We start from the raw sequence: 19,891 nt of genomic DNA, 5'->3' as shown, positions 1-19,891 counted from the left end.
CAATCATTTTGCTTACAGTGATATAACTCCTTTAGACAGTAACATCCGCTAAGTACCATAGCAAGAAAACTCAGCCTGTCTTTTAGAACAAAGATATATGTACTCTGCTGTAACCATGTCTGAAAGACATATTTGTGCTTAAAGGTGATAGAAGGAGCACGTGATCTGACTCATAGAGTATGCAGTGCCATTTGTTTTCGTCTGCTTTAAAAATATATGCAGTCATTTTGGCATGCCTTGGTTTTCATTTTCAACTGTCATGGTCTTGCATTACTGCCCAAGAAAGCTTAAACCCATCCTTTAACCTCCTCCCCCATATTCTAGCTGGTCAAAATTCCCTTCAGTTGTGTTACTAAATTACTTCTTCATTTTGTTTAAATTAAAGGTAAAAAGCTATACATACCTGTCAATGCTCTTGTAATTACTCAACTGACTGATGTCTGAGTAAAATGTGTTTGTGTGTGTGTGTGTGTGTATTTAAATCCAGCTTCTTTCCCCTTCTCTTCCTCAAATGTTCTTAACATTTTTTAATGACACAAGAGCTGTATCTGTCACCACTGAGAATAGACACCACTGTAGTAGCAAATACATGCAGTAATAGTTATCACAATTCTGGGCTCTGGGTGGTTCGATATCAGGTATTGTATGTCCCTAGTTTTTCTGAGGAGACGTAATGTATTGGTTTGGGTAACTGCTTAAGACATCTGCTTAGCAGAATTAGTTACTGCCAGATTTTTAGGGCTGCTTAGATGTGTTCAAAAATTAATCACATCTTTCTCTTGCTGATAATAAGAAAGTAAGTTGATGAAGTGCTTTAACAACATAAGGCAGGGAGCTCTCCAGTAAAATAGGTCTGCTTGAGCTGAAGCTTCTCTGTGCAATAAAATACTATTAAGCCCTTTGAACACAGAGTTATAAAACATAATTGTTACACATTTGGCATTTTATGCTTCCCTAGAAATTACCACTTGGTATCTAGATGTAAGCTGTGCTCTTTCTTTTCATTTCAATTGGGTCTGAAGTGGTCCTTTATTGTAATGAGAATGCCCCTTCCTAGATACTTTTTTTAATTATGTCTATGATAAAATGTAAGTGAATGTACTCATTTGTAGGGGTTATAACAGAGCAGAGTAGGATTTTAAAAAAACACATGCCAGTATGAAAAACTCTCAACATTATTCCAGTCTTTGTTTCAGCATTTTTATGCATTCGGGCTGGGGAAAATGTAGCAAAATATCACTGCAGGTCACACCATCTATGCCTTTTTACTTATTGTTATAAGTTAAAAATCCTGTTAAAATCTGGCAGGTAGGCACCTTCTATCAACACTCATAAGCAGAGATTTATAACCCCCAAGATCTTCCCTGATGGATGATTTGTTTAAGCAACTTTCCTTAAATCGAAAAAACAAAAGGTTTATGCAAAAGGAACTGTAAGTATTAGTCAGCAATATTCAACTTAGGTTGAGGGTAATGAGACCATTTGGGGCTTAGGCTTACTGGAAAGCCACATGACCTGAACACAGAGAAGCCTTTCTCCATCCCTCTGCACCTTGAGTGTCCAGGTGCATACAAAGTACCTACTGCAAGGAAATAGGAGCTCCCACATTCCTACTCAGTCCTCCATTTCTGTGCCAGGCACATTTCTCATACTCCAACGTCAAGGAAGCATAAGCCATTGATCTGAGGGCACTGCATCTTCCTGAGGAATTGCATTTACTTGCTTGGAGGTTTGGCCATAGCGAGACTCAATGGCAAAGTTGCAATGTAAGAATTGCATGCCAAAGTCTCTGCTTTCGCTTGGGATGCTGAGACCTCCTTCACCATCAGAGCTGTTCTTCCCCCAGCATGGATTGTCCCGTTGCCTTAGCGCTTTAGTTAGTTAGTTAGTAGATTTCTAAGCTGCTCCTCTAGCCCTATAGGGCTCCTTGGGCAGTATACAATGTAATAAAAAATTAATAATAAAAACAGATGAAATACATACTTTCGGAAAGTATAAAGGGCATGTGGAACACTATTGTGTGTTTGTGCCCCCATATCTTATGCTTTAAAGAGTACTTTTGCCAAAGTAGTGGCAAATTACACCAGGGAATATTTTGGAAGACGGAGCCATACAATGGTCATAAGGGTTATCAAAGTTTAGTCTTTTCAGTGCTGAATTCTGCGAATGAGATTTTCACTTCCCTGCTGTGGCATTATCACCCTTGTCATCAAGATATGTCTTTCTCATTGATTTGTAATATGTTCATGGCCTGGTTCCTGCATGCGTTTACCCTTCAGTGTTCAAAGATTCCGCTGTCTCATGTATGCCTGCTATATTTTATTAAGCATGGCTGAATGTGGAGCAGGTGGCAAGGCCATGCATGAGTGTTTTTGTTAGTGCCTTAGGCATAGGCAGTGATCTTCGGTTGGGCTGAAGACTATGGAGACCATCACAGATTGGAGAGACTTTTCTTCCCTTTAGTTAAGTGACTTTGTTTACTGGAGCACATCTTCATCCTTGATTTGTTATACTGAATTCAAACATTTCCTGAAAAAGAATGCGCTTCCAAGCATCTAAATGCAAAACGCAACATGGCACAAGCCAATTTATGTCCTAATTGAAAGGGGGACATTATTACTGCAGGGCTGGCCTCCAGATATTTTAGCCTACAACTAGCATCTGCATTAGCCAGCATAATCCATGTTGAAGGATCATAACAGCTGTAGGTGAAAGCATCTTGAAGTCCACAAGTTGCCATCCTCTGTGTTAGTAAATAGATTGCAGCTCAATCCTAGACATGTTTACTCAGAAGGTAGTCCTACTTATAAATTCCATGGAACCGATTGCCACTTAAGGTTTCCATCCTTATTATTTTAAACTGAAATGTGTAGGGCTGTTTTTTTCTCAAAACAGAGTTTGCATTCGGAATATAACTGGGCAATTTGCAGCATTCACAAAACAAGAATGTATAAGCCAGAACCTCTGCAAAATATGGAATTCTGGGAACTATGAATGACATCATGTTCATTAAGCACCTCTGCAGAAAATGAATTATTTCTAATCTTTGTCACAGTGCAATGCTAACAGATCATTATAAGATGATATTATATTGAGGTAGCACGTACGAATATGTGTATTAGGCTTGCTAAAGCGCTTTCTCTTGCCAAGTGCATTGGTATGTTAGGTGGTTGATAAGCTTCATAGCTAGTAGAAAGCTCCCAAAGAACATGTTGCCTGTAACAAATCATTTCCTGGAGGGTTGGGGTTTTTTACATCACTTCAGGGTCCACATGCACTACTTTCTACCCATTTCAGCATAATGTAAAAGCAGAGGTCAACGAGAATGTTGTAGCATTATCTTCCTAAGAAGGGGCACAAAATATAGTTGTCATGATGAAATTTGACCCCAGTGAACCATGTATGGAAAATGGTTTTCATTTTGAGGAAAGTGGTTCAGCCAACAAAGCACTGGGCATTTATATAGGAGATTATAATTCATTTTAAAGGCAAGTTGCATGCTTTGATGATTCCTCCGTGGTATTATCCATATCAAAAACCAAACAAAGTAGGGCTATTTCTGTTGCAGAAACCTGAAAGTAGGAGAGTTTCTATGGATTTAACACTTAAATGTCCAACAGTATTCCTGTCATTTCTATCTTTTTCTGCACCAGTATTGTCTCTCAAACAATGTGACAGCTAAATTCACTTTCATATCTGACTCAATGTACAGAAAGACCTCTCAGTGAAAGAAGCTGAAGCATTTGGTTCCCTGGGTGTATGTATCAAAAATTTCAGTAGTTGTTTGGACAAATGATTCAGCTACATAATAAAAAGAATAATCACTCCATAGTAATATTACTACCCCAGCTAACTAACTTTAGGTTAGAGAGAATATGTCTCTCCTTTTTAAAAACAGAGTAAGCTATTAATTTTCTTTCTTTACTCTTTAACTGTATTTTTAAAATAAAATAAAAGCTAAGCAGAAATATTAATTTTGTTTTCACTGTGTTCACTGTGCAATTTTTTAAAGGCAATTGCATCTTCATGAGTGTATCTTTGCTGACACATGTGTCTATGGATCTGATATTAGCCTTATGTCTAAGCTACTTTCTTCAGATGGAAAAACTTTACACAATGAACATAAATATTCACTTTCCTTCTAAGATAGCAAAAATGTCAGTGTACCAAACAGAATTTTGTTTTCATGATTTTCTATGCTCCGTTCTTGAAAGAGGATCCTGGCATTTAAACTGACCTATCCTAGTCAAGTCCTATGACTGTAGCACCTGGATTGAAGCTCATTTTGAAGCACATCTAAATGGTAGATTTGAGGGGGGGTGTATTTATATGTTCCTAATTATAGGACAAAGAGAATGGAAAACACACAGCAAGGCTTGGCTAGTTAATTACCTTCAAAAGGTATGTGCCACTTTTAGACACCTGTTTCACTGGCTTCCTTTGCTTTTGGTGCATTGGCTTGAAACTTGAGCCAGCAATCAAATTAGGAACAATCCTAGTCAATAAACTCCAGGCCACAAACCTTCTCCTTGCTGTTGTCTAGGTTGGCTGAGAACTTCTCCCTTCAATTAAAATAAAAATCCATCTCAATCTTTTAGCGTGCTTCAGCAATTACTGCTAGCAAAACTTAAATGTAGGCCAGTGGACCTCAGTACAGTACTCTATCTTAATTCCTGTAACAAAGAGTTTGAAATTTTCTTAATAGCAGGTCCTATAAATGAGATCATAATAGGTTTTTTTTTTCCTTTCCCTTTGAGACCCTACACATAACAGCCATAAAATCAGGAACAATTCCAGTTGATAAGGTCCAGACCACAGACCTTCTCATTTCTTGCAAGTTCTTTTTGTATCTGGCTGGGCTAAGAAATATCTCTCCTACCAGTGATAATATGAAAGCAGGTTCAACACTGCACACCCCTCTTACCTCATGGTAAACACTAATATCAAGCTTTAGGAGCTATGTATTTTTTATTTATTTGGAATAATTCTATATTGTCCAACAGTCAAAACTCTCTTGGAAGTTTACAAAAACTTGAAACCATACAATATAAAAACACACTAAAACATAAAGCTTGGGTCCAGCAGTGTTGCACTGCTACACTGAAGCTGCTACTGCTTGCAGAATCCCCATTTTTACCCTATGCAAGTATCAGATCCAGTACTTCAATTGTGCCAACTGTTGAGAAACTGTTTTGCAAGCCATTGCATAAGGTGTTGTGCAACTCATTGTGACTTCATTAGCCTAGTTGTCACTTGCACTACTCAGTCGAAGCCTGCTAGCAACTGCCAATTGCTAGTGGAGCTATAGGGATTCTTCTTTGTTCTTCTGCAAGTGTATCGTTGGATTCACCCGAGTATAAGAACTTCAAAATGTTTAAAACAACAGAATAAAGCCAAAGAAGCAAGCAAGGGAAAAACCTGCAGGAATGCAAGATTTTAAAAGCCTAGGATTGTAAAAAGGACTTTGCCTGGTGCCAAGAAAATGACAACATGAGTTCCAGACAAACGTCAGTGCATTCCACAATTGTGCATTCCACAATCAGAAAGCCACAGCTGAGAAAGCCTTCTCAATTCTCTAGTCCTTCTCAATGGACTAGAGCACAAAAAGTCAGCTTCTGTAGATGACCTTAGGATCTAGGCAGGTATACCTAGGAGGAGCCAGTGCTTTGGATGGACCATTCCCAAGCCATTGGGGGCTTTAAAGCTTAATATCAGGACTCGGAATTGTGGAAATGCATGAGAAACCAGTACAGATCATGACGCACTGATTTAATGTGATTTGTACAGGCTTGTTAATAAATTCATTGGGATTAGCTAAAGCTTTGAGACTGTTTTCAAAGGCAGCCTTCTGCAAAGCACACTGCACTAGTCCAAACAAGAGGTGACCAGGCCATGGATAACTAGCTGGGTACTCCCTTTTCAGGTAAGGTCATAGCTGCTATATCAGCCTAAGCTTGCAAAAGGTGCTACATGCCACCAAGGCCACATGTGCTTCCCGTGACAGGGCATGAGCACCCCTAAACTACAAACCAGGTTTGTTCCATGTGTGAGGAAAAAACCCAAACAAGTTCGATAGCCAGCCATTTGAAAGGAACAGTAAAACAGGCTACTCCGTGAATATCTCTCAGCTCTGTTCAGGTTTTGCTGTGGATTTTTGTAATGTTCTGAATGTCTAAACATGTGACTGACCAGGCAACTGTCAGACCAATGGGCATGAGATTCATGGTATGATGCCTCTATATTATTTTGGTCTCCCTTTAAAATGACTGGCTAGTTGCTGATGGAAGGTTTGCCCTCGTTAAAACCAACAGTACAATCCTGCAACTGGTTACACAAAGTTTAGTACTTACTCCCAGGTAAGTATGTTTGGAACTGCAGGCAAAACCATCCAACATTCAGACATATTGGATGAAGAAGAGATGCAGAGTGCACTGAAAAGGAGATGGAAAACCATCACACAGAATCACATTGTATACCTTATGATGTTTGAATGAAAAATGGCTTCTGAAAATGTTGCATTCATTACATTGTTATTGCACTTGAGAGTGTTTCAACTTTTATCCAGGAAGAAAACATTGAACAGCCATATATTTCAATTTAGTTATGCTGGCATCTCCTTAAGGACAAATCCTCTGTTAGAGAAGTGGTTTCTAAGCATCTTACCTCTGTGCATTCTTTCAGAGCCACAATATCTCTTTCATGTTCGAAGGTATAGATCTTCTTATATTAGCTATGCTCCTCATAATACCATTTACAAATTTAATCAGTGCATTTTAATATTCCATATAGTTTAAGTGCAATGCACAATAAATAGCCAGGCTTCCTCTTAAACATGCTTTAGTCCCTAAATTGTTAAAGCTACAGTGCCCTTTCCATCTACTTACATAATGTCATAAAATATACATTTCAAGGTAAATGAAGTCAGCTACTTCAATTTAGTCTCTCAAACTGGTAGTAAATGAGAGGTTAACACTATGGTGCCAAACCCATTATTGAGTAAATTTAGCACCTTGGACAGCTCTGTAAAATCTTTATTGCTTTCCTGACCTGCTCGTCATGTTCTGTCTATGTGTTCAGTGGCTCTCAGCTCTGATTGAAAGGCAATATATTAGATCCTGAACACAAACACGCTCGGGGGCTGGTTCACTGGGAGCGTAATGACACGGAGGTGAGAACAATTTTCTGGTCACCGCAATTCAAGCACCTTGCAGGGTCTGTTGCCGTGGCTTACCAAAGACTTTTTGGGGCTGCTTCATATCTGAAGAAATGATGGAAACTGAGTGAGGACTGAAAATGTCCTAAATTATGCTTACCATGGTGTGGTCCTTATGAGAGACCAATCTGAATACAGGCACTCTGATCATTGTTCCAGGAAAAGCTCAGAATTATCTGTCAAAAGTGTGTTTGCATAACATTTGCTTTGCCTAAATCAACAGTGTCACATGATTTTTATTATTATTATTAACATTTCTATACCTCACATAGCCGAAGCTTCCTGGGCAGATTACAAAAGCTTTAAAAACTATAAAATACAATTGATAAAAACAACAAGAGTTAAAATTAATTTAAAAAGCATAAAAAATTAAAATAGTAAAAGACAACTAAAAAGACCCAGCCAAAAATAAAAGGCACCTGGCTAATTGAATCAGGCCCTGAATGACCAAGGAGGTGTTTAAAGGCTGTCTTGACCTGGCCTGCCTTGCCAAAAAGATGACAAATTTGGTGCCAAGGAGATATTCCAAAGATCATCAGGAGAAGTTGTTTGAAACAGCATGGTGCATAGAGGAAGTTGCTTATTGCAAGGGAAAGACGAGTAAAACACTGCTTAGCTCTAAATTGTAATGGCACTTATTTAGTGTACTCTAGTGGATGACATAGGCTTGGCTTGGCTGTTCTCGTGGTTCACTGTTACATAACTGCTTGAAAATGGAAGTTTAGATTTCTCTGTGTTAGATCCACAACTGCTTCAGCCAATAAAAAGATACCCCTTGCAGAAAGTGACTTCCCTGTGCTTTCTTTGCATATGTGCCCCTGATTTGGAGCATATTGGGGAAGGGGGGTGATGAGGAGGGGGGTTTCTTTCTGCTGGTGGAATGGTGGTCCTGGCCTACACCTGTGTACTTGTATTAAGGCCGTAATCCATGGACCCTTTTCCCCTGGGCAGTTCTGTTTTAGTGAACAACCTATGCAATTCGCATAGGTTGTGAATTGCAACTTGAGTAAATAAATTTTTACTCTAAAATGTATGCTAAGTAAGATGGAAGTACAAATTGTTTTTACTACAACAACACCAACAACAATAATTCAGTTCAAATACATATAACAGTAATATTACTGCAAGTGTTTCAGTCCTGGCATTCCAGGCTGTGATTTCGCCTAGGACAATTTTTCATTTTCAAAGTCAATTTGCCTAAACAAGATGTTTTAGTTTGCTGCGGACTGGAAAAGTCAAATCTGACAAGCAGCTCTTCTTTCCTGTTCTAGAATTTTAATCTTTTACAAGGCAGGCAGAGCTTACCGACATTCTAAGTGGCTCAGCTAAAACTGCATGGCCTGATTCCATATGGGTATCGTGTGCATTCAGTTCGTACCCATTTAAATTATTTAGTGCCTTGGTCAAGATGCACAGAAAAGACAAAGGCTGCAGCTAGTGATCTCTTCAGAAATAATCTCAAATGCATTGATTCAGAATCCATCAATTATATAATGCACCTGGCTGCATGTGTGAAAAATAATTGAAATGTGAATCCGGAAAGGGAGAATATGCAGCGGTTTTAAGGAATGATAAATGTTTACTGGGGATTCAAAACACATGCGTACTTTCTCGTCTCATTTTAAAATTTAGGACATCATGTATGTCATAAGTAGCTACTGCAGTATGACAACTATTTTAGCATATATTGTGGAGAATTGTGGAGAATTTTAAATTGAAAAAATGCTAATATGCATCTAAAAGCTTGTCATCTGAAGAGTTGTTCGAGGATTTTGAAGGTTATGGTGACAGCAAAATGAATGCAATTATATCTCTATTTTCTGATCAGAGACTATAGTATATGAAAATTGAGCATTACTACTTCTTTTGGTTAGAAAATCTAGCTAGTGTATAAAACATTCCCAGTTAAATTTTTCAACTTTACTTGAAAAGTCAGTAGAACTCCCCCCCCCCATTTTGCCTCCTGTTTTGTAGAAATATATTTGGATTCAGCTTTTTTATTATTTTAAGCTGTAGAAAATAATTTTTAAAAAATCAAATCACCTGTTTTCTTTGTTTGTTATTGAACCAGTGGATATCAGTGTGGTATTGTTGAAAGAGATCTTATGGTCTGTAATTTAAATAAATGTTTTTTTCATGAATACCCTTGTAAGTTTTTACATGCTAAACATTTGAAAGCTTATTCAGATGTCCATTTTGAATGCATGGGGATATAGCAAGAGATAGAGAATAAATAGATAGTCCCATATTTATATTGTTAATTTATATTGTTAATTTATATTCTATTTTGAAGTTTATATATGATTGTGAGCCGCCAAATGGGGCAGCATAGAAGTCTCCTAAATAAATAAATAAATAAATAAATAAATAAATAAATAAATAAAATTGATTGTAAAGAAATGTTCAGGTACAGAAGTGAGCTACCCTGAAAATTAAAGGTAGGGTTATGCCCAGAATTCAGGCACTTCTTCTGCCGTAGTTCTAAGTGGCATTTCCTTTCAGAAAATGGTTAGAAAAGTCATTTTTTGGGACTTCTGGTTGTCTTTAAACTCTTTCTTTTCTTTCATAGTGTATCCAGTGTGACTATAGGGTTGAAGCACCTACTCATGACAAAGGAAAATGAGGCATATAAGTTGGATGTTATATTGTTATCAGATCAACTGCATCCCAGAGATAGCCTAACAACATGCTTGATCTGATAAGGTTACTGTTTTGTGTAGCATAAATTAAGAACAAAATAAGATCCATGAAATCCATAACATCCTCTGAGTCAATGCCATGCCAGCAGTCTAACAGATGATGATAGTCCTTATTCTGCAATAAACCCACAAATGGCTTATCATGCAGGCAGTAGGCAATTGACTGACAGATCTTACTTTGCAGCACAAATAAATTTCACCTTTCAACTTCATTAAGCTTCTGTGTTTGAACAAGGTGAACTTGTGATTTAACAATATTCTGAATCCATTAAGTACTGTTGCTTCATAAGACTATTTTGTGCAGAAGATAACGTTGAACATTGAAGCTGCAGACACTTTGCTCTATACAGTTTATTGAACTCATAAAGAACACGTCTCTTTTTTGTCCCTCTCCCAACAGGAAGTAATACTCAAGAGGGCAGCTGATCTAGTGGAAGCACTCTACGGCATGCCACATAATAACCAGGTAAAGCCACTCTTTAGTGCATAGTTTCCAAGGCTGAGTACTTGGCATCCGTGTGGCAGGGAGAGCCTACTCAGCCATACTGTTGTGGAATAACATTTGAGGAAAAAGGCACATGAGAGCACCATGATGGTTTGGATCCTGAGGATCTTGTTCCATCAATAGTGTCTCTTGGATGGAATTAAAAAATAAATAAACTAAAAACTGGGCATCATCTCTCAAATGTCTGTCTATATCAGTGGTTGTTTTTAGTTTTTACGTGGTTATACTTTCAATAGAATTTGAATATTAATGCTTTGCAAATGTGTAATTTGTTCTGGGGGTTAAGGTGGGATTAGTTCATGCAAGCATTCAGCATAAAATTGAGCACAAAATGATATAAGCAAACGGGATATTCTCCTTGGAGTGTCAGAATCATTTTGGAAGCGAAGGCCAAAATAATTCTCACCAAGTGAGGAGGTCACAGTGTCACAGGAATACATGGGTAGGCTCCTTTGACATGAAGACAGATGCTGAAATGTTCTCTTTGTCTCCCAGCAATTACTACTCCAGAGCTTCAATATGCATTGATTCTAGGAAATGATCCTTTACTTTAGGGCAGGGGGAATGTACACATTTTCCAGAGTGGGGAATATATACAGATTTCTTGCCATTGAATCTGCATACATTTCCCCTCCATTTAGTTCCCAGCCTTCCAATCTACATATATTTCTTTGTCAAAAAATAAATAAAATAAAAAAGAGCAACTTCCCCTCCTTGACTCTATAAAGGAGGCACGGTGGGATGGAGCAAATGCAGATCTAACACAAGTGGGACTTGCAGCCCCTCCCGGGTGGTTTCATGCGCTCTGTTCTATGCAGCCACCTTCTCAGGTGTGTTCTCCAAAGAGGAGCTACAAAATGTGTGGGAGATATGGGGAAGTGTTGACAATGTGAAAGGCGGTGAGAACTCTCAGGTCAGCACTTTGATGTACCTCCTTCTCTATCTTTCTTTCCCTTTACTGGTGATTTTCAGCCGAGTACAAATTAGCCTGTGTGTGAGGTTGCCCTGCTGGCCCATCACCTACTGCACGTGCCACTTCTTTTGACAGCTGAAATGGACAAAGACATCAACATGGCTAGTTATAAACTTCACTTGTGCACCTGCAAAACTACAACAACAACATCAAAATTATGAATTTAATGGTCCAAGAGAACCTGAACTGTACATTTTGCAACTCTGAAAAAAATGCAGTGCACAAGAAGGTGTAGCAATCAGACTGGGAAGGGAAAACATGGTAGGTTCTGCTGCAAAGGATATTGGGATAGCAGCTGGAGGACTGAGGAGGAAGGAGTGGGAGAACAAGCCAGGCTGAGCTGAATCATGCTATTAGGTACACCACGAGTTGTCCCACGACCCATCAACCAACCATGGTTTATTTGCAGGGAGGCTTAGCATGATGTGTGAACATGACCATCGATTGTCCACACACATCACTGTAGACTCATTATCTGGTCTTAAATACTATGTTGCCTCTCTCAACACTTTTCCCCAGGAAATAATTCTGAAAAGAGCAGCTGATATCGCAGAAGCACTCTACAGCGTCCCACGCAATCATAACCAACTCCCAGCTCTCGCCAATACATCAGTCCATGCAGGAATGATGGGTGTGAATTCCTTTAGCGGCCAGTTAGCAGTCAATGTCTCAGAAGCATCACAGGCCACCAATCAGGGTAAGATGTAAAAAATAATCCTTTTGTAATTGTAGCCACATCTGAGACACAGGATATCAAAAATGAGGATTCAGATAGCATATATATTTAATAAATGGCATCATATATAGTTCATTGACCTTTTTTGCTTATTTTTATTAGTGTAACATAGAGAACAGCACATGATCCAAATAAAATACAAACTACTTACATAAGCAGATGTCTAGTGTTTTTTTCTTGGTTTTATGTTAACCTGACAGGTACATGGTAAATTAAATATTTAATTGTGTCATTGGATAGTCAATTAATCCAAAAGAGAAGTTTTTAACTAGAAAGTTAATCTAGAAAGTTTAACTAGAACTAGAAAGTTCCCTCTGAGGCAGAAGTTTCCTCACCAAACTGTTTCTGCCATAAACATACTGTGACATAAGCTTATTGGTTTATAGTGTGTCACAAATGGAAGGCAGTGTAGCCAAGAGCCTGAACACGTGGCCTCGTGCTCTAGTTCAGGATGCCCAAGATTAGGTGCGAGGGAGTTTGCTCTCATGTTTAGATTTTGAAGTTTAATTGTTGGATTTCTAAGAACCATGTACATTTAATCCATTTTATACAGCACCTAGAGAAGCTAACAGGTATAAATTCTAAATAATAAACAAACGTTTTCAGAGGAATTCTGTTGCTTCTAGACAACATCTAGTGGGCCATATGATCTTTCAGATTCTCAGATTCGAAGTTGGAAGCAGAGCTGCTCAGATCCCCCTCCTCCCTGATACAGAAGGTTGGCTGCTTCTCAGAGGCAATTCTGGGAAGCAGGAAGGGGAGGAGACTGGGGCTGCTAGGATGGGACATCTCCTGGTGTCCCTTCAGCCTCCTGACCTCCCTATCCAGAGCTCTGGGGTTGCAGGGCAGGAGGAGCAGGGAAGCAAAGATCCCGCCCTTAACAGGATGCTTGTAATCCTTCAGGTTGGAGGCTTCTGGGCATCTCCACTGGGTTGCACTCTCAATAAATTGCTTATAATATAACTGAACCATCATACAACAATGTTTCCTGCACCTTCACTCTCTCACTCCAGAATTGCATTTCTCCTGAAACTTCCTTCAATTTTAGAATAGCAGTGTTCAGGAAGTTTTGAAATTGAGTTCACTCTCTGTTGACAAGCCACTGTCTTTAACTTTCTACAAAAGGTTTTACTCGCAACTCGAGCAGTGTGTCGCCTCACGGTTATGTGCCAAGCACTACTCCTCAGCAGACAAACTACAATTCAGTCACGACAAGCATGAATGGATATGGAAATGCTGGAATGTCCAATTTAGGTGGATCTCCAACATTTTTGAATGGATCTGCTGCCAACTCTCCCTATGCCAGTACGTATGATACAAATTGCACAATTTATACTGAATAGTTGACTTGAATGTCCAAACCTTTTGTAATGAACCTGAGACTGAAATCTTGCATGTACATACCCATCTCATTAGATTCAGTAGGATTTACTTCAGAGTACACATGCACATGATTGCACTGTAAGGACTTCAGAAACATCAGTACAGCTAGCCATTTCTTTAATTGTTATTTTTTGTAGTAGTAAATAGTTGAAAGAAATTCATTGGTTATTGATTTTTCAGTACAATACTTTATCTAGCTCTTTCTAGCCTTTGCTTTCCATTTCCTAAAACAACTTTGTACTTCAGATATTGATATATAATTTTAAGTTTATATTTTATTTAAGGAAAACCTCAGGCCCACATATATGGGGCTCCAAGGATCTCCCATCTAGAAATAAATCAGGTCCACATTTCAAAACATTAGATGATCAGAAGCCCCATTCCAGGAATCTTCTTCCTGTTTGGAATCAGGGGACCAGTGCTCAAAAGGATGCTACTCGGACAATTCACCTTGCTGAACAAGGTTCACAAGTGCAATGACAAGCAGCAGCTTGCTTGCTTCAACTTCACACCAACTTGAGAGCTGGTGTGGCGTACTGGTTAGAGAGTGGGACTGGGACTCAGACGATCTGGGTTCTAGTCCCCGCTCAGCCATGGAGCCAACTGGGTGACTTTAGGCCAGTCACAGACTCTCAGCCCAACCTACCTCACAGGATTGTTGTTGTGGGGATAAGATGGAAGAGGAGAATGATGTAAGCTGCCTTGAGCTCTTTGTAGGGAAAAGGCAGGATATCAATCAAAATAAAATAAAAAATAAACTTAAATAATACCAATAACTGGAAGGGAGTGGCAAAGTAGAGGACTGTCATCCCGTAAACAGGAGGTTGAGATTTGGAAGCCAGCTCTCCATTTCAGTGGAGGAAGTGTAGCAATTGGCAGATTGCATCAGCATATGGGGAATGCTGGACTGGGTCCATGCTATTCAAAGCACCCTGATAATGGGGATTCAGCTCCTTGCTCCTTTTATGGGCAGATTTTGACTCAGTGTGAATAATGAGTAGATTAGCTGTCAATTGTATTAGAGCATAAAAATATTACATAATTGAAAGTGTTGTGCCTCCCCATTACCCCCATTTTATTTAAAACAAGGACCCAGTCATTACTGCTCCTTAAATTAAAAAAAAAAGAAAAACAGAAAGTAGATACAGTTCTGTCTTGCCACAGTTCAAGTTTCTTGAACAGGATTTCTTGAACGGGATGAATCTGACCGAACACACTTAAGAGCCCATTATCGGGCCTATGCTGTGGCGGTGAGGGCGGCGAAGAAGAAATTCTTCTCCGCTTCCATTGCCTCCTCACAATGCCGTCCGGCAGAGCTCTTTTGGGTGGTACAAGGACTGGTTCATCCAGGCCCTAAAAGAGATCCTGTGCCACCCTCGACGGCCCGCTGTGACGACTTCACCAAGCGTTTCAAGGAGAAAATCGCTCAGATTCGTCACGAGCTAGACTCCGCTAGTGACTAGAACCTTTGGGGGAGGTGCCAGTGTTGCCATCTGGTCCACAATTGATGGATGAATTTCAGTTGTTGCGGCCTGATGATGTGGACAAGGTGCTTGGACAAGTACGTCCTACCACCTGCTTACTGGACCCTTGCCCATCTTGGCTACTCAAGAAAGCCAAGGACGGGATAGGGACCTGGATCCTGGAGGTTGTCAATGCCTCTCTAAGGGACGGCCAGGTACCTGCCCCTTTAAAGGAGTGGTAGTCCAGCCAGTCCTAAAGAAGGCATCCCTGGATCCAGAGGTGGCCGCCAATTATAGACCGGTGGCCAACATCCCGTTCCTGGGCAAGGTGCTAGAGCGGGTGGTGGCGGGACAACTCCAAGCTCTCTTGGATGAAACGGATTATCTAGACCCATTTCAGTCCAGCTTCAGACCCAGGTACAGTACTGAATCTGCCTTGGTCGCTCTGTATGATGACCTGTGCAGAGGGAGAGACAGGGGGAGTGCATCCCTGTTGGTTCTCCTGGACCGCTCAGCAGCTTTCGATACCATCGACCATGGTATCCTTCTGGATAGGCTAGTGGGAATGGGAGTTGGGGGCACTGCTCTGCGGTGGTTCTGCTCCCATCTCAATGGCCAATTCCAGAAGGTGGTGCTGGGGGACTATGCCTCTGCGCCATGGCAGTTATGCCATGGAGTTCTGCAGGGGTCCATTTTGTCCCCCTTGCTATTCAACGTCTACATGAAACCACTGGGAGAGGTCATTAGGAGGTGTGGGCTGCGGAATCATCAGTACGCTGATGATACCCAGCTCTACCTCTCATTTTCAACCAATCCAGGTAAGGCAGTAGCTGTACTGAATTGGTGCCTGGCCGAGGTAATGGGCTGAATGAGGGCCAATAAACTGAAGCTCAATCCAGACAAGATGGAGGTCCTGTTGGTAGGTGGTTCGGGCTTCGGGGTGGGGGACCTGGTCCTTGTCCTGAATGGGGTTGCACTCTCTCTTAGGGACAAGGTTCGCAGCTTAGGGGTGCTCCTCGACCCTGAGCTGTCATTAGAAGCTCAGGTGATAGCAGTGGCAAGGAGCGCTTTCCTTCAGTTTCGGCTGATCCATCAGCTGCATCCCTACCTAGAGACCGATTGCCTGGCGACAGTGACACATGCACTGGTAACTTCCCAATTAGACTTCTGTAACGTGCTCTACATGGGGCTACCTTTGAAGATGGTCCGGATACTTCAATTGGTGCAAAACAGAGCTGCCAGGTTGCTGATGGGGACTGGACATTGTTCTCATATAACCCCAGTTCTCCGTCAGCTTCACTGGCTCCCCATTGAAGTTCGGGCCCAATTCAAGGTGTTGGTTATGACCTATAAAGCCCTCAACGGCTTGGGACCTTGTCATCTGAAGGAGCACTTGTGTCCATATATGCCCTCCCACCCCTTGAGATCGGCAGCAGAGGCCCTTCTCTGGGAACCCTCCGTGAAAGATATTAGGAGGGTGAGTACCCGGAGGAGGGCTTTCTCTGCGGTGGCACCCCACCTATGGAATGCGCTCCCCAGAGAGGTCCGCCTGGCACTGTCGTTATTTGTTTTTCGGCACCAGGCCAAGACCCTTTTATTTAAAAGTTATTTTAATTGTTAATTTATGAATTGTATTTATTGAGTTTTTATGTACATGCCAAGATGTTTCCACTTTTTTTAACTCTAATTATATAACTATTTATGTTTATTTATTAAGGTTGTAAGCCGCCCAAGGCTTTTTGCAAATGGGGCAGCATAAAAATGGTTTAAATAAATAACAACAAATAAACAAATTTACTTCTTAAATCCAGTATTAGTGAAAAGATGCATCAGTTCTGGGATATAAGTGGCAAGTTACAATCTATATCTGGAGATCTAGCACCAGGGATGATGGAGGTCTTGGTGAGATGCAGTTGGCTTTCAGGCAAAGGCGAGGGGCAGATACTAGCAAGGTGTGTTAGGGTCAGAGGCAAAGACAGGGTTGGGAACAAGTGAGGCTCAGTTACCTGACAGAGACAGAAGCAGGATTGGGAATGTAAAGCAGCCACCATAAAGGCTATTGATGCTGTGGCAAAACTAGCATGGCTGAGTGGTCTTTTACAGCACCATCTTTGGCTTCCAGCTGATTCCCATGATTGTAGTGGCTCTAATCCCCACAAGTACCTACAGGCCTGATACTGGTCCTGCAAATGCTTGCAAGGTGAGGCAGGCTCCCTCCTCTATCAAGCCACAGGGGGCGCTGTGTTGCTCCTTACAAGATGACCACTTGTGTGATGGGCATTTTCCTGCATGTAACTCCTGCAGCCCCAGTTATGGCTTCAAATCTGCTCCAGTGGTCCCTCAATCCTCTGGAGCAGATTTTGGGGAGTACATGGGTAACTGCAGGAAGGGTTGGAAATTTGATCCACCAAATACAGCCCTCTGATAGACGTATATTAACAGTTGAAACTCTCTACAGCATTAAACTGAATTAACAAGATTGCAGACTGAAATGATAATCTATGGTGATGTATTAATTTAAGCCCTATTCTTGGGTCTTTTAAAAATATTTCAGCCATACGTTATTTCATTAGCCTGGGCTGATTCACCTTTTGAACTGTTTCCTCTTGCCATCATTATTATTATCATTGCTACCATCATCTTCATATTTTTCTGGTGAATCCTCCTGTCCTGCTAATGGCAAATATGTTCAATCAGAAAATGTTTCAATCATGGCCTGAGAATTAGAAAGGTGGCAGTCTTAATTAAATCAATAAACTAATTGCTGTATAGTAGCAATTCAATTTAGGTGCTTTGATTGCTCTGCCTTAACAAGTCCTTGCAGATACTGAGTGACTTTAGACCAAGATTATATCTGTCAGACTGTGAAACTTTGAACATTTAATTTCCATTAATTGATTTCCTCAGTGTTCACAAATATGATATCAGATTCTCACACAAAGATTCTGGGAGGTTGATTTTATCTACATAAACGCAAATGCAGTAATAATCTAAAGCTCAGCTGACTTAAATGTTCATTCACCTCCCATTTAATTATTCATAATCCTGAGCATGAACAGCTTCTGAACAAGCTGAGGAAAAAAGTCATTTGACCAGCATGTGAGTCTTCTCTTTTTTTCAAAGAAATGGATGCCAATGATTCTGTACTAATTTGGCACTATATTAAGAAAAGAAAGCCGCTCTTAAATGATGAATGGGTCACTCAAAGACATGAATCAATGCCTTTCTACAGCATCAGCAGGATTTTGAAAAGTACATCTGCCTTTCAGAATCAAATTATGTATTTACCGGAGTTGATAAAGCTACTTGGAAATGTAAAACTGGCAGTTCCTTCATGTATGTTGGTACAAAAGCGATAGGTGTCAGGCTAACCTAGGTCAAGCCATCTGGGCACCATTATCATTTTCAAGGAGATCAAGGAGGCTTCCAGACAATTAAATTCCATTGAATTCAATTATTTCCAAGTTAGGGTATACAGAATTGCATCCATACAATGCAGTCCTATGTAATATATGTTTGTTTAGAAGTAAGTCAATTGACTGAATGCATAGGTAAGTGTGCTTATAATTGCAACCTTAATCATGAGATGTAGTGGATGCTAAAATAATACTATAAAACAGCAAAATAGTTTTGTAGTATAACCATTTCAAGTTACATTTTTATTTTTTATGGAAAGGTTCAGGACAGCTTTAGAGATTTTTCCCCCAACAAAAACATGTATGTGTACCTGCAATTAAGTAATGGGGAAAGCAGAAATATATAAATACAGTAAGGGGAAACAAAAAGTCTGTAAACAGGCTTTTTTAAAAAACAACAACTGAACAATGGGACATCATCCCAGAATCCTTTTTAGAGTTGCAGAGGTGCTATTTTTGGAATGCATCAAGTTTCACATAATTAGCAAATTTTCCCCAACATTCTTTGTGACATGAAAAAGGATCCTAGGATTTGCCTCTTAGACTGAGCTATGTGCAGCAGCATATGTGAAATGGAACACAGGTGAGGGTTTTAATGAGCAAGCAAGTAATAGGGCTGAGAAGATTGTGAAAAGGCCCACAGTGGGGTGAGATCTGGGATGCTTTTCAGAACCCCTCTGGATAGTTCCTATACAGAATAGTAACCACTTCAGCACAGCTTCTTCCTGCATCTCAGAGATAATATCAGAAGTCCTGAGTCCCGTGGGAGAAAGAGGCAGCAGCGGTGGAAGCAGTACTGTTTATTTCATTTCTGTACTGCCCAGTATTCAAAACTCTCTGGCCAGTCCAACAATTCATAAAACATAGGTACAATAATCAAACGCAGAACAAAATACAAATATAATCCAATACTGCATACAATCTCAAAGTACAAAATGTAAACGATTAAACAGTGAAATCAGTGTTCACAAAAAGCACAAGCCATCTTATGCCTGGGAGTAGTGGGCAGCCTTAACCTGTTGCCAGAAGAGATGACAGCTCCATGTGGACTCCCATGGAGTGGGAGAAGCGCCCTTGTTGCTACCTTCAGAGCCACTCTTGCAGATGGCACCAGGAGGGAGGTCCTCAGATAATGTCAAGAGGCACTCAGTCTTGTGAGCATTTCCTTCTGAGACCATGGTAAGAGCATTCCGTCTTTGTTCTTGTTTCATTCCAGTCGTGCCATCCAGCCCAACTATGGCTTCCTCCACTAGTCTCCCTTCCAACTGTAGCAGCTCCTCCGGGATCTTCTCCTTCTCACCAGCCAACATGGTCTCAGCGGTGAAACAGAAGAGTGCTTTTGCCCCTGTTGTTAGACCGCAGACTTCCCCTCCCCCTACCTGTACCAGCACCAATGGGAATAGCCTGCAAGGTAGGCCAATCGTGGCATGTTTCTGTTTTATGGCACTTTATTTCTTTGCATCGTGTCAGAATGGTTATGGATCTTTGATGGTCTAGAACATG

The 19,891-nt window shown here is 40.5% G+C and overlaps 1 protein-coding gene across 6 annotated transcripts in view; it reads left to right on the top strand.

Annotated features, from left to right (window-relative positions):
- EBF1 (EBF transcription factor 1) overlaps nt 1-19,891 on the top strand; it is a 409,466-nt gene that overhangs the window by 373,022 nt on the left and 16,553 nt on the right. For all 6 annotated transcript variants that reach the window (XM_044450986.1, XM_044450985.1, XM_044450984.1 and 3 more), the window contains exons 12-15: nt 10,313-10,378; nt 11,910-12,087; nt 13,252-13,431; nt 19,605-19,799. In XM_044450986.1, coding sequence (XP_044306921.1) covers nt 10,313-10,378; nt 11,910-12,087; nt 13,252-13,431; nt 19,605-19,799 — 619 coding nt within the window. The remainder of the gene's footprint in view (nt 1-10,312; nt 10,379-11,909; nt 12,088-13,251; nt 13,432-19,604; nt 19,800-19,891) is intronic.

Source organism: Varanus komodoensis, unplaced genomic scaffold (assembly GCF_004798865.1).
Source record: "Varanus komodoensis strain SLA01 unplaced genomic scaffold, ASM479886v1 scaffold6_1, whole genome shotgun sequence".
Lineage (NCBI taxonomy): Eukaryota > Metazoa > Chordata > Lepidosauria > Squamata > Varanidae > Varanus > Varanus komodoensis.
The sequence above is the reverse complement of the archived record's forward strand: the minus strand, read 5'-3'. Positions and strand labels throughout refer to the sequence as shown.